We start from the raw sequence: 15,787 nt of genomic DNA, 5'->3' as shown, positions 1-15,787 counted from the left end.
TAGCCACACTTATCTTATGAAACCATGCATTGCTTTGGCATCTCAGGAATAAATAACACGTGTTTCCTTAGCTCTGAGAACGTCTGATGACACATTGATCTGTTATGTGAACGGTCAAAGTCACAACCAGACAAAAAGTTTGTTTCTGATCTAACTCTTCCTTTGGGCAGGGGACGGAGTTGCAAAAAGATCATGTGTGACCTATATATATATACAACATTTTCCCCTAAATTGCCTCTTCTGCGGAAATCTTAGTAACTTTTATACATATACTGGTTATATTATTTTCATATTTTTGTCAATAAGTTGAAGGACTGCATATTTGGTTTATGTGCTGGATAGCTCTTTGAAATGTTTTTGAAATATTTATCACTGATATTGAAGGTCAAATTCACACTCAAAAGTGATAACTCTTGAAGTGTAAGATCAAGGCAATAGTGAAGGGGTCATTCATAAAGTATTTCTGCAATTATAACTAAAATGCCTATTTCTGGAGATATTTGTGAAGTATTAAGCACGTAGTTGTTATATTATTTGAACATACATATATGAGCAGTGGTTACAACTCCAGTCTCAAATTAACTCTCAATCTCTTTTAATAAAAGATTTCACAGTAGTACCATAAAACTAGGGTGAGGCAAATTTCATTGAAGTTAGCATTTTTGATATAACAAGTAGCCTGCAACCTCGGGGTATCGCGGTACTTGTCATGTACGCTAAACGGGAAAAAATGCACTCACTAACCTTTATGTTTATTCGTGTTCTCTGTATCAGATATCATTCATGTTATCGAACAATGCATATTTTACTGATAAAAGTTCATGATTTACATCAGTAGCTCCGAGTAAAAGCCGGGCCTCGCGCTCTGTTTGACAAGGGAGAGAACTCCATCGTATCGCGGTACAGAGAACATTTGTAAAAGTAAAATTCTAAATGTGTTATTAGCAATAGGTATCCAATGCATATTAACCGAAAAGTAAGAGAAAATTATTTTTATAAGTCAACATCAAAATATCAGAAATGATATTTTAAGATTGTTTAAAAAAAATTGGATGACAATAATTTGTCACAAAATGGAAAATGTTAAAAGTCAACAATAAATATATAAAAAGCACTCCTAGCATGCCCTAAGTATGTATTTATCTTTTGGTTAATAGTGAAGAACGTTTTTCTAAGTTTGGCATTATGGCCCTTATGATCTCCCAAAAGATTCTGGGCACAGAGCGGGAAAAAATGTGCGGACTACCTAACTTCCGTTACCTCATTAGTCGCCATGAATATGCAGATGGTCTAGTTCAGGTCGATAGAGAAAGTTTATTTGGGGAACTGCGGGTTATATCGTTGGCCATTGATAGATGGGGGTAAGGCAATATTACAACAGATGCCAGAAATATGTATCAACTGATTAATAACTCCTCACTTACAGCAGACGGAACATTCCGAGGAAATTGAAATTGTTTACGAAGTGAGCACTTCGTGGTTACTGATTTGCATTAATAGACAGCCGCTAAGAGGCGTGTCCCGCGTGAGCTATCGGAAATCACAAATGCCGCGATACGATGAATGCCGCGGGACGATGAATGCCGCGGTACCATGGGGTCCGAGTATACATGTACCGTTACAGATAGTCTTATTATCATCTCACAAGGACCAAAGACCCATGTGAGCACATTGTCAATGACTTTTTCTTTTTCTCAGTACAAACTGGAAGTCTGGACATGAAATTTAAGGATATCATTATACGAGAACTGATGTTTGTTCATTAAATACCATTAACATCTGAAAAGAACAATATATGAAATTGAACAATTGTCTTCTCGAAAAATGTTTTAGGAGGATATTTACCATTGAATTAACCCAGAATATTACAACTGCTATCTGTTATGAGCAGGCTAACATTATTTACCAGAAACAAGACATGAAGAAGATTTGCATCCGGATACCTTCCGGAAACCTACCAGATGCCTTCAGCAACCTTCAAATTTCTTGGTATTTTGAAGATAATTGTTTTGTGTTTCACACTTAAGTGAACAAAATGCACCCCCCAAATTTTCCCCATTTTTTTGGAAGGTTTCCGGAAGTTGTCTGGGCCGGATGCAAAATGGGTAGGTATCCGGAAGGTTTCCGGAAGACGGAAACCTAAACTTTTTTTGCTGTGAAACAGCTGCTTTTTTCTCTTGAACTAAGAGATAGATATCAAAATTGTACAAATGGGGCTGACCCCCCAAGGGGCTGAGGGGTGGGGCCAAATAGGTGAAATTTGGCTGTATTGCTTTAAACAACTTTTTCTCTGTGTGAATCGATGCTGATGACATGTTACTTGATTGTCTGATGCAGACTCAATTATCTACAGGTTACTCTTAAAGAGTTTTAATATTGCTAAGCTTGCTAAGCGTGGCGTTAAGCAAGAACACAATAAATCAATCTACACATTCAAAATCTGGGCGGAAAACCTACAATGATGATAAGAAGCATTTGGTTGCTGAAAACAATTTTCTAACCCGGATCTTCACAGGGCCCTTTAGATATACACCTTTGAGGAATTTGGGGATCTTCCCGGATTTTCACGGCTATACTTCATGAAAACCATATTTCAAGTAGAAATTATCTGGCATTTACGTAGTACACAGACATACAAAAATATTTTTTTATTATGAAAATGTTTGCATATATTATTTTTTCAAGGCTTGTATGTTTCTTAAATCTTATTCCCATCAATGGTGAATATATTAGTTTATGTCTAGGAATAGACAATGGAGATATTAGCTTCTTTGTCTCCACTTTACTGTTAAGGAGGATTTTTCATGTTCTTGACAGGCCTTTGTCACTGATATTGAAGGTATAATTCATTCTCAAGATCACACACTCTAAAATATATCATATATCTATAAATTAAGAATTGAAACGAGGTACATGTCAGCCTTGTATTAGGGAGACCCGTGAAGATCCCGGGTAGAATAGGTCTTCAGCAACCCATGCTTGCCGAAAAAGGCGACTTATGAGATGGGGTGGTCAGGCTCGCTGACTTGGTTGATGCTAGTCATCGTATTCCAATTGCGTGGATCGATGTTCATGACGTCAATCACTGGATTGTCTAGTCCAGACTCGATTATTTACAGACCGCCATCATATAGCTGAACTATTGCTGAGTGCAGTGTTAAACAACAAACAACAAACAACGACTTAAGTTAAGTAATGGTTGTATCATCTGAGTGCTTACTTGACAAGTGTTACTCATCGTGTTGTATATTAACACTGGAAGTGTTTACAGCCTTTTTTATTAAGATAGCTCAGGGCACAATGTTTTAGGCATTCAGGAAAGAATGGAGATGGGGCTGCATTTTTGTTTAGATTCCGAATTTTGACAAAATATAACAAAACAGTTCTTTTGAGCCAGATCCAGTTTCAGTTTAACTTAACACCAACAACCAGTATCTGAGCTTCTCCGTTTGCTGTGCCAGGATCCGCTAGTTGTGGGTTCATAGATACTTAATGGCATCTGATATGATCCTTGGTCTGTTAGCAGTAAACACACCTATTTTCTGTACCGTACTTATCGTTTTTATTTGTAGGGAGCAGATGAACTACTGAGAGAAATAAAAGAGAGGTTAAGTCCATTTAAAGAGAAGAAACAGACATTAAATATTTTGGTAATTGGACCAACATCATGTGGCAAATCATCACTTTGCAATGGTTTCAAAACGACTCTTAACCAAAAGAAAGAAGTCGTCCAATTTTTCCGAGTTGGAAGAAGAGAAGATGAAAGTTATACCAAGAATGTGAGTATGTTATGACATGTACAGGTCGTATGTTGGTTATGTTTAAGAAATAAAGGACGAGTGGGATTGGTTTATCTGCTCCCTGAGTGGTTTATTCTCTGTGCACACAAGTCATTTATTGCTTATATGAATATGAGATATCATTATTATGTACAGCCTCCATCATGATGATAAAATGTACAAGCTTAAAAAATAATAACCATATTTTAATAATGATGACCCCCTCCATCTAACCACAGCAAGGCGGGAAAAGTTCATTTTATGCACAGGTATTTCCCGCATATTCTCAAAATCCCCCTATCAATAATAGTGTCGTCCAAAATATCACATCAAGTTGTGAGTGCATGTTTGACTCTCCAGAAATGACGTCATTGTAGAACAAAGTTTATCATGAAATGGACCATTATTCACTCTTCATTTTTCTTTGCGATTTATAGCATAGCTATCTCAAAACAAAAAACAGTCCCATGTGACCTTATCAGAATTTGACTTCTGATGTTGTTCATGATAGCTCACCTGACTAAAATTGGAATGACATAATTTCATGGCATGTTTGTCCGTCATGTGTTACCTGATATATGCATCTTCTTCTCGGAAAGCAATGAAGCTAAAACTTAAAATGCAAATATCATAAAAAATGGTAATACATGTGTCTTACATTATTATGTAGCCAGTTTCATGTAATAAGATGGCAGATAAAAATGTAAACTTAGAGCTGTTGCACGTCACTTAAAGTACTTAATTTTTTAACTTACCCTGCATGACCCCTTAATGCATTTACTGCTTGTTCTTGACCGAGAGAAAGGGCTTTGAGAGGTCTTGCTGAAGAAGAAGTTTTTCTAACTGGTAGAGTGGCTGACCCTATGACCCCGGTAGTTGCCTGTTTTTGAGACTCAGCTCTAATCTACAAGAATCCTTTGAGTGTTTTCAACACTGTTATATCTTTGTAATTGCATTTTGTGCTTACAGTTTGTGACTTCATATCTTTCATATGATGTATGCCATGGCAATAATATTTATCGCACATATTGTTGTTCCAATTAGCCATTTTGAATTTACCTCGTCACATATTTTTTTGGTCGTCATGCATTCTGTATTCTCTGTATTGCTTGGTACTTCAATTTATTGTCGCAACCTAGATATATTATCAATATCAAACTGGTGGTTTTTCGCATTGTTTGCATAAACTTGTTTGTCATAAACCCACATGGCTGGGATAAATGATTTTAGCATACATAATCAGGTGGGAACGCATTGTGATTACACTCTGCTATCATTGCATATACATGCCTGTTATAGCAAGTGTCACGGAAATAATCCTGGGTGGGACCCTCATCTATTGTGTCTGAATTGCACCGCCATCTGCTCCCAGACTTCTAGGTGTAAAGCTTGTTTGATATTATCCTCTACAGCTTTCCCCAAATACCTACAGGTATCTCGCAAAAGGCAGACACTGCAGGCACAGAAACAGTATCGGTCAGAAGATATCCGACTCCGACTCGGCGGTTTATCAACAGCGCCAGATCGATCATTGAGAGTCCTCATGCGTGCGATGTTGGTTAAGCTCATCACAACCCAACGACTTGGCTACCTGGCGCTCACTGAGTGGGACTTACGTCACCAACCCTGGTCATGCACCTCAATCTTCAAAGGCCAAGTCTCCGCCACCCACGCTCAGAGACGAGACTGCCGTCACATACCCCCGACACAACAGTAGCTCTTTGCTCCATCATGCACACGCTCAATCAGCTTGGGTATCAAGGACGCGTAACCCGCATCTACAGATACATCTCAGTGACAGGAAGTTCCTTCGCTTCATCTTTGAGGGAATCCATTATCAGTGGTTGGTCCCCCCATTTCCTCAGCCCTGTGGCTATTTACACGCATCACCAAGCTGATAGCCAATTACCCCCATCTGGAGAATGTCCAGTTTGAGGCGTACATCGACGACTGCCTTCTGAACCACCAGGACACACCTAGCTAATCCTCCAGAGTGACTTCACACAGTGTCCCCTCCATCAGTTTGGCTGGATCATCAATGTCCAGAATTGGAGCTCAGCCCTCTTACGATTTTCAATACCCAGGGACAATTGGGACTAGCTCTAGCTCATTGGAAGCAGACACTTCAATACGCTCAGATCACCATATCCACAGACAAGATCACCATCGTATGGTGCCTCCGCAATCAGGGAATGATTCACTGCTGCGCCCTGTTATGACAGACGTTCAGGCTCTTCTATCTGAACGATCAACTGGACATCCTTGTTGACGCCCTCTCCAGACCAGAAGGGGTAGCCCCCACAGAGTGGAAACTTCATCCGGATGCCTTTCCTCTTCCAGGCCCGGACCTTCATCTCTCCAGTGCCAGATCCTTCAGCAAACCCCAAGAAGGGCTAAAAGTAAAAGTGTACGCTTTTCCACCACCAGTGCTCGTTCCCAGGGTCCCAAGTCTCGATCTGACTTTGACAGCGCCTTGGTGGCAGGCGAGAGGCTGATCCACCCTAACAGCAAATGGCCCTATCTGGCTCCACAAGGGTTACATCTTCATGCCTGGCCCATCTACAAAGAACTCTAAGCGCCAAGAACCTCTTGGCAAGGGCAGCCCAAACCATCACATTGGCGCACAGACCTACCCTGGGCCTTTATGACGACAAGTGGAGCTCCTTTTAGAGTTTCAGCAAGAAGAAACACCAGGATCCTGCCTCTGCGTCACCCTAATTATTGGCTGAATTTCTTCGGTTCGTGCGCCACTAGCGTCTTCTGAAGGGCAGCACCATTATGACCTACCTTGTGGCACTTAACTCTGTCTTGGCAGGTTCAGAAGATCAAAAGATGAGAGGCATGCCCTTTGAGCCACTCTACTTATCGAACTACCACCTCACCAAGAAGAAGTTCCTCCTCTTGGCTCTAGAAACAGCGGCACTAGTCAGTCAACTACACCCTCTAGATGAGATTTCACCCCCACCTTTCAACCTCTCTGGTGCGTGTCAAATCAGACTTGGCTGCACGCATTGGCCCAGTACGTCAGACTTTAACTCTGTTTAATTTCTATTTCTGCAATGATACCTGGACTTAACAGAATATACGCAATCGTTTCATTGTTTGTGGGGAGACCTGAGGTGTATTTATTATCACAGCCTCTGTCAATTCATCCTAAAGGGGTTACTTAATCGTTATGTACCAGGATATTTCAATCTTTATTTGTTGGATGAATTTTTTATACCTTAAAACTTGATCCGTAGTAAACTTTGAGTAACTTGTCAAATAAATCCACATAAATGTACAAGATATAAGATAATGGAGGACGACATGTGCCAAAACCATGCATAAGTACTTTCAAAGTCTAAAACCTGAAGACATGTACTCCAAGAGATGTATTGCTTGAATGTTTGCAAAGTGAAAACAGAACTGAGTTCAATTCTGTTAAAACATTTGATTTTTCATCTTTTTACACCACTATTCTACACAGCTTCATTATTGATCCAAGGAACATTTGTCACTAAACATAGATATAAATGCATCTCTTATCTTCAAAAGGTCAGGACAATTTGTCAAATTTGAAAGCAAAGTTTACTGAGAAAAAAATATGTGAAATGCTCTCCCTCCTTGCTGATCTGTATCTTTGTGAAAACGCTTGGATTGCAAACATCTAAACAAGGGAATTTGGCCAAGATGTTTAACTTAAGTTTCAGGTATATCAATAATCTGATATATTTTACTGTTTAACAACTTCAGGTCGAATGTAATAATGTTTATTGAACTAAACTCAAAACCCAAAACTTAGGCAAACTTTGCAGAGCATAAAATGTAATAATCTTCATAATACCTGACACATTCTCAACCCATATGTATGTAGGGTAAAAACAAACAATCTAAACCTCTGGACGGCATATGAATGTTGCAAAATATCAAATAGACCCTCAGGTGGCATTTTGAGATAAACAAACATGAGTCTGATCACCAATCTCTGAGGACCTTGATAGTCTCAAAATGTTGGAGAAGGCTATGAGCACTATAATCGTGTACAGAGAGTCTCTTGCGTGGTCAAGGCTTGTCACAGTTCGCTGAATAGGTTTTCACACTGAAAATAAGAGGTGAGGGGAGCAACTGGAAAGAAACAAAGTTGTGCAGTTGTTGGACACAGTGGATGCCCTGGATACAGGGGTAGAGTTACATAATGGAACCTGTCGTTAAACTGGATGAGTTTCGATGATCATACACACAATAGTGCACCCCTTTTGGTGAACTTCACATCTGAGCAGCATTCAGATTTTGCATAGAGATAGAGATCCAGCAGTCACATATTGATCTCAGTAGTCCAAATATGCACATGCCCAAGACTGAAAAAAAAAATTCATATCATCTGGCATGGTCAAGGCAACAGTGTGTTATATTTGCAGTGAAATGCAGTTTTTAGTTGATCCTCTTGATGTCCTTCAACATTGAAGTTAAGAGAAAGTTCGCCTTCAAGGGGCCAGAGACCCCAAACAGCTCATGCAATATACAAAAAAAACACTTCTTTCTCCAGGTTGCCTGTATGTTCGTACACTCTCAAACCTGCAATTGGTTCAAATTCTTCTATAGGTATTTTTAACAAATTAGCAATGTCCTCCTCAGACAGGCTGTCGGCGTAGTTTGAGAAGCCTTATTCTGAACACATGTTCTGTCTGATGTGGCAAACATCAGTCGATCCTGGGGGCGGCATCTGGGTTCATGATGTCACTCATGGAGCAAACCCATTCATCAGTTTTCGGTTTGTCAATTTCCTGCATTCCAGGAGTTTGTCTTGACAGCCCTCTTCAGCAAATGCATTTGTGCCAACAGTAAACAGTCAGAAAAAAGTGTATTGACCATATCCTCGGTAAATAAGCAGTTATTAAATTAAATGTAGAGAAGAAAACTCTTGGCTGAAAGTTCCCCTATGGTTATGTAACTGCACCTGGATAGCTTTGTTTGGATTTATTTACGAGTTTTGCCGGAACAGAAGCGTGTTTTTTTTAGTATCGTTGACCCCAAACAAGTTACGGCTACACAAGTTCGCCAGCTAAAATTACTCGTTCAACACACACATGTATAAACAACAAAGATTTAATTACTTTACAATATTTTAATAGATCTGGCACTTCCTATCCTAGCTATTGCAGTGATTATGATTACGATTACTTCTAATTTACAACATTTAATATTTACCCGAAAGTGATGGAAGCTGAAATCTGTGACCCTGCCTCAAGCCAAAACAAACATGGATCCCTTTCCCCTCACACTTGACGTCATAATCAAAATATCAATCACTCTAATTGGCGCCATGTCTTAAAATAGAAAAAAAACCTATTCGCATCAACCCAATCAGTAAGTTTGTTTTCTTCAGTTTTGCCTTTCCCACAGTGTTTACCACTATTATTGATATTAGAAGCCGATCAAAACACAAATTTTCGTATGCGTTGCAAAAGGCCATGTGGACGCAAAAAAACACTCACTAGGAACCTGCTGCGCACGCAGCCCACCCGACCCAGGAGTCAAACTCATGTTACTTTCTGACACCTTTGCGTTTAATGCCCAATGGAATTTGTTTTGACAGATAATTGAGACAATGCCTCAGTGAAGCTTTCCATTTCCAAAGCAGTGACAAAAATGATGCCTGAAGCAATTCCCTATTTTGACTTGAACTATTTTCAGATATTCAGGGATACCAAAGAAAACCAGCAGAGAGCTACAAATGTCGCTAATGTCGAACACGTTCGATAGAGGTGTCACTTCCTGTGCATCTGATGTCGAATCCATTCGACAGGTGAATAGCGTAACGACACCCCAATATAAAACTTGCCATATCTATTTACCAAGAAGGCCAAACTTTTCCGCCAAAAAACTACCAGAAACGGCCATTGTTGACGTTTAGCACTTCACGTTGAGCGGCATGCAATCAGATATTTTCTCTATAACTTCATCATTTTTTATATTTGATCATTTGCTGTCAAAAAGAAAACACACCAGTTCCTTAATTTCTCAAAATTAGCAACTTTCAGTTTAACTAATTGTAAAGAAAATCAATCTGAATCGTAACATCATCGATTCGATGGCAACGGCGGTAAACTAACAACTCCACATGCATCGTGATCCATAATATACTAGTATAACCATTCAGTTACATCTAACTTAAGTTTCTATAATAAGTAACATGGATGTATATATCTTTGTAAAAAAATCAAATTTTTATCGAGTTTGCAAATTTTTTCGTTTGATAAATTTTCTGACATTTGCCTGCTGTTGACAAGCAGACCAATGTAAGAAACACGTTTGGGCGTGGCCTAACTCGCCATTAGTTCAGTTGAACAAAGTCAACAAACGCTGCGAACAATTATAAATATTTTATGATACACAAAATCTGAACTTATATACATTATAGGAAAACCATTCAGTAGAAAAATAATACATATTACTAAAAACAATAAAAATACTTGCAATTTTATCTTTCGTTGTTGAAACCGGAAGCATGCACCACATCTCACACATCGAGGCAAAATATGCAAAAGTTTATTAAATTACCGTCGATAAATCCCGAAGAAGATTCATCAGAAATTCAATAATTTAATATCCATCATCAACTGTTTACTATGTTTGACCTGGGTAGCAGTCTCCACTACTATGTTTCATTTTTTTTCGTGATTACCGCCGGTGCATAACATCAATTTTTTGAAGTCTAAAACCGAAATCATAATGCTTGGATTGCACTGTCAATGTTTTTTCGAATTATTTTCTTACATTGACCACGGCAGGGAGCGATATAACATATTGATATCGCATAATAATAACAACATAATAGTGTTATTGGTCTCACATTATAAAAAGAACAATTTAGAATATTAACGATATATTTGATTATTTTTTTCTGAGAACCTCCCTTCCTCTGAACCGATTAATGTTTTGCTAAACGTCGATTGTATGGAGGTACGTGTAAATATGTATGTGCTCTAGATATGTGATTTTGTACCAAAACAAATTAAATTGTGCCCAAAATACTTTGTGATTTTGTACCTGAGAAAATAAGACAATAAATCTAAAATTATATTTATGTTTTCATGTGGATGAGCAGCTGAACTCAAAATAAAATATTTTATCAAGTTCATTATATGAAATAATCTCGTCTGAATGATTCCTTTTCACACTTTAAGACAAGAATTTGTTTTACGTAACAAAACAGGCAGATCTACACGGCTCACATTTGTCCTAAGAAATTAAAAAATATGGAAAATATGGACTCCTCAGAAATGAGGGATTTTAAAGTTATAATTCTACCTGACTTGTCACATGGTTTGACTAAGGTCTATTCCTTATGACACTGACAGTTTATGGCACTTAAGCAAAGAGTATTCAAGGAAAGACAAATAAGTTGTTGATTGAAAATATTACTTTCCTTTTATAATCCTGTTTCATGATGATAGGGGAACTTTTATACACACTAGCTGAAGAAGTTTTGATACTATGATTGCATAGAAAGGAAAAAAAGGTTTGCGGCAGTACCTGTATGTGGAAAAAACACAACATATTAAGGTGAACTAAAGTCATGGGGCGTGGCTGACTGGAAAAAAATACATCTGGCAAGGGTAAACGTATATAGGCACAATACTTGTTAACCCAACCAGAAGACGATATTGTGAAATCCATCAAATGATCAAGGATGTCAGATACAAAGCTGGTGGTGCATTTATGTTAATTTGTTATACATCACACTGACCGATAGACGAGAACCTGTTGACCACAGTCCACAATGGTTAATGTTCCGTCACATCCGAGCATACTGCACCAAACCTGGAAAGTCCTGCCAGACTAATTACTCATTATTTCACCTCGCCTGATTTCGACATCATGCTTTGTTAACAGTTTAGCTATTGATCCCATAAACTCGCGACCAGGATCTACTTGAAATAGCTTAGGCCATTTTAGTGGTCCGCGTTTATATATGCGACTCCGTGCATTAGCTATTTCTGTTGAATCTTTCGAGGTTAATGGCACAGCCTCTTTGTAGCGACTGGCCACATCCACTACGGTTAAAGCGTATTTATACGTCTTGCGTCTTACCTTATCATGGGGAAGAAACAAGAGGTCAGCCTTCATTCGTTGTAAAAATATTAAACTTCTTCCTCGTTATATAGTGCGTGCCAGTATGTATATTTGCCACAACGCTTGTTTCTTTAGCCAATCCTTGGCCACATCTTTAGATACCTTAGCCACGGTGGATAGTTTTTTTATTGCTCCTATACCTTTCCAATATCCTCGTGGGCTATAGTAAATTTTATTCATTATTAATTAATATTGATGTTTCTTTAATTAGTCTCATGACGAACATTGAATCGCATCATCATTCTTGCATAAAAAATCCCCCCTGTAGTAGCAGTATACGTATATAAATCTGGCTCCATTTGAAGTGAGCCAGAACCTCCATTACCTAAACTACTACTTCCTTTTTCCTTTTGTTATCAGGATCAGATGTCATCATCAATCAGTCAACTCTCTTATTAGTGAGAATGCAGTCTTAAATGCTGTATAGTGTACATGACATGTCACCACAAACAACACATGTTTACTTTGTTACTTTGTCTAAATTTACCAGTGGTTGGATATGGTGAACTCTTCCGAACTTTTGAAAGAATGTTCAAATGGGGCTCATGGCAGATATAGAACTATGAAATATAATTAGTCAACCATGAGCACAGGACCGAAAGCTGGTGTAGTGTTTAGGAGATAAACCTACTGTGTTTTGAAATTTGATGTAGTCCCACTGTAGAATAGATACCTCTTTATTATAATTTTGAACCGAGCGCTTTAGCGCGAGGTTCCAAATTATAATACAGAGGTTTCTATTCTACAGTGGGACTACATCAAATTTCAAACCACAGTAGGTTTATCTCCATTCTACCATGACTGCAACAACGCTTTGAAAACGGCGCTCTCTTGCAACGGCAATAACACAGGTGCACAGGTCCGCGATCTTAGAACATTCCGAAAAGTGTTCACAGGTAGTTATATACCGTATTCGACGTAATAAGCGTCCAGGGCGCTCTCAAAATTAGAAATAGGGGGCTCTTATTAGAATATCATTTTGGTGAGATTAAAAAATTAACGAGGTTGAAAGATTGTAAATTTTGTGGTTTATGCTGACAGACTGAAATGATATAAAATAAGTATCTGTGTGTATTATACACAATAGATATATTTTCGAGAATTTAAATGCCCATAGTTAAGGGTACATATAACAAACGTGTGTGTATTATACACAAATAAATAAGTCTTGTGTACATTGATCAATGGGAAAGGGTACTAACTGGGATTGTTCACTAGCCAATATATTAGCAAATAAAGCCTTGGGCGCTTATTAGAGCGGGGCGCTTATTACGTCGAATATGGTATATAACAAATATTACTAATGTTCAAGATTAAAAAACACCAAAGTCGTGAGTACATGTAGTTCAGAATAAGTGTTCAAAACACATAGTGGTTCAAACGAAGTTGACAAATAACACTCCTAATCTAATCCAAAGAGAGATGTTTAATTTCTATCAAACTGTTGCACACTGTTGAACACTGTGGACTGGCTGTCGTTTCTCTGAAATTTGTGCGAGAGGTCATTTCTTGGAAATCGAACATGCCATCATTTCTATTGTAGGGGTGACGGGTAATAGAAAAAGGTTTTAAAATGCTAAACGAATATATTTCTACAGCAAACTTTATGAATTAACATTCTAATATAGATTTAACATGTCTAAGAGTTATCAGTTAGACAGCAATTACCTCCAGTAAAAAAAAATAACATCAAAGTAAATGCCTCTCCACCCTGAACTTGGATGTGTCAGAACTTGACCTAAATGACGGTTACTCACACCTCACAGCTGTCAATGGCTGACAATCATGTGTTTACATTAACTTGATCTAGTTAAAAGAAGCAAGATGACAACCCCGATCTATGGTGTGGTTCAACATTTACCTGTAGATTTACTGGGATTGATCGAGCCTGCTGGTACATCCATATGATTACTAATGGAACTGAGTATGATTGAACAGCTGCTGTTTAGGCTGCAGACGAGCCGGATATTTAAAAAAAAGATGAATCTGCATGGTGTGACCTGTCAATTACAAGATTTCACGGATCTAAAGCCAAATAGTGACAGAACTTAGACATTTCTGGTCCAGAAATACTAGTAGTAGGTCGTGTATAATTTTCATAATTGTGGTGTTCTGAAATGAATTTAATCAAGTTTGATAAGATGTCACTTTAGTTGGGACATTGTTTTCATGGACTTTTGAAAGGGAGTGTTTTCTGATGCACTTTCAAATCCCCTCCTGCCAAATTCTAACGGTGGTGGTTGATGGAGATGGTAATGGATATCGATCAGAAAAAGGTTTGTAAACACTATGTTGTCATGAATAAAATGTCTTCAAACACATTTTATTATGTTATATTTCACTTTTCATTGTAGGTTATTTCAATATTACCTGTTCGTGAGTTTCAGAAAAAGTTACCAAAAAAACTCTTTCACTTATTTTGAATGTGTGAATCTTTGAATTATACCTCCCCACCCTGAAATGAGAACCGTCCTAACGTGTCCCGGTTGTCACTGTATCTGCACTGCACTCTCAGTTATGGCTGCCAAAGAAATTGTTAATAGTAACAGTGCTGTTAAAGAATTGCAGGAAGCCAGAAGACAACCCAGCAATGATGCACAGTGTGATGCTGTTCAACATTAACACGTTGACTAACTGTCCCTGCTGATGTGATATTGTTTTTTCAAACAATTTTTATAATGTTATATTTTACTTTCATTGTCGGTTGTTTCAATGAGGAAATAGGTTAAATTGTTCCGATTCTGGTCACCATAGAACATTTCTCTAACAGTTTCATTAAAATTTCATTTGTATGCAAAAGATATGCCCTCGTCAAATCTCTTAATGTCATCATCGAAGCAGTTAGGGTTGCGGCCTAGAACGCCCTGAACATCCGATATCAAACTACCGTATTTCCTCTATTTGACACTATACGCCGTCTATTAATTTCGCGAGAGCCCTTGACTCAGCGTGTATTAGAGACCTGTCTGGTATTAGAGACCCAGCGTGTATTAGAGGAAATATAGATATGATTTACAGTTCATATGGGGGTGATCGATCGGCAGCCATTTTCTGTGAATCGAAATGTAGGCTATCTATGTATTCATACGCACAGGTTTTTTTGTGAAAAGGCTAAATATATTTGAAAGAGGTTTCCGTAGCAAAAAGGAAACCTCTTTTTAACCAATCAGAATCAAGCATTCATCAATGTCATGGTAGTATGTTTTATACTCTTTCATCGCACTTATAGGATTTAGCTTCGCATTTCGTAAATGAAGACCTTCGTAAGCATGGCAAATGTAGCCAAATGTTTCACCACCTGTTGACATGATTTTATAAGTTATGGTGTTTTTAGTTACCGTATACGGTGTCATATTTGGTTAGCAGAAAATATAATATTTTTCAGCTAACCTAATATGACACCATATACGGCAACGAAAGACACCATTACAAAAATAGTATGCTGAAAATTTTACGCTATTTGGTATCTTTGTCGCACATGTCATGTCAAAACTTAAAACTCAAAGCTAAACACTTACAACCTAAGACGTTACGGGTCAAGGGGAGACTACTCTTCAAACCTCAGAGGTCAAACTTTAATTTAATTTAATTTACACTTTATTTAATCTTTTTTTAAACCATGAACGTGATCTAAAAAAATAAATAACGTCCTTGCACAAATTAATGATATTAAAACACAAAAAACTGTTAAATAACGAATTTCTGTACCAGAATTTTCATGTAAGATATATGTGAGGTTGGTGTTGGAAAAGTCTCATAATAGGTCAGTAACAACCATATTGGATTTTTACTGACAGTATACGGGCTCATATGGGATTAGTAGTTCTGCTCTCTGATTGGCCAAACTCACTTTGAGGCATAATAATGATATGTACGCGGCTGCCAGCTGT

General features: G+C 38.0%; 1 protein-coding gene across 1 annotated transcript in view; it reads left to right on the top strand.

The window, feature by feature from the left end:
- LOC124119557 overlaps positions 1–15,787 on the top strand; it is a 128,338-nt gene that overhangs the window by 76,356 nt on the left and 36,195 nt on the right. The window contains exon 5 of the mRNA XM_046482111.2: positions 3,573–3,779. Coding sequence (XP_046338067.1) covers positions 3,573–3,779 — 207 coding nt within the window. The remainder of the gene's footprint in view (positions 1–3,572; positions 3,780–15,787) is intronic.

The sequence above is a fragment of the Haliotis rufescens genome, unplaced genomic scaffold, assembly GCF_023055435.1.
Source record: "Haliotis rufescens isolate VD_foot unplaced genomic scaffold, xgHalRufe1.0.p SCAF_16, whole genome shotgun sequence".
In the NCBI taxonomy this organism is placed as follows: Eukaryota; Metazoa; Mollusca; class Gastropoda; order Lepetellida; family Haliotidae; genus Haliotis; species Haliotis rufescens.
Note: the sequence above shows the minus strand (reverse complement) of the source record. Positions and strands in the feature narration are given on the sequence as shown.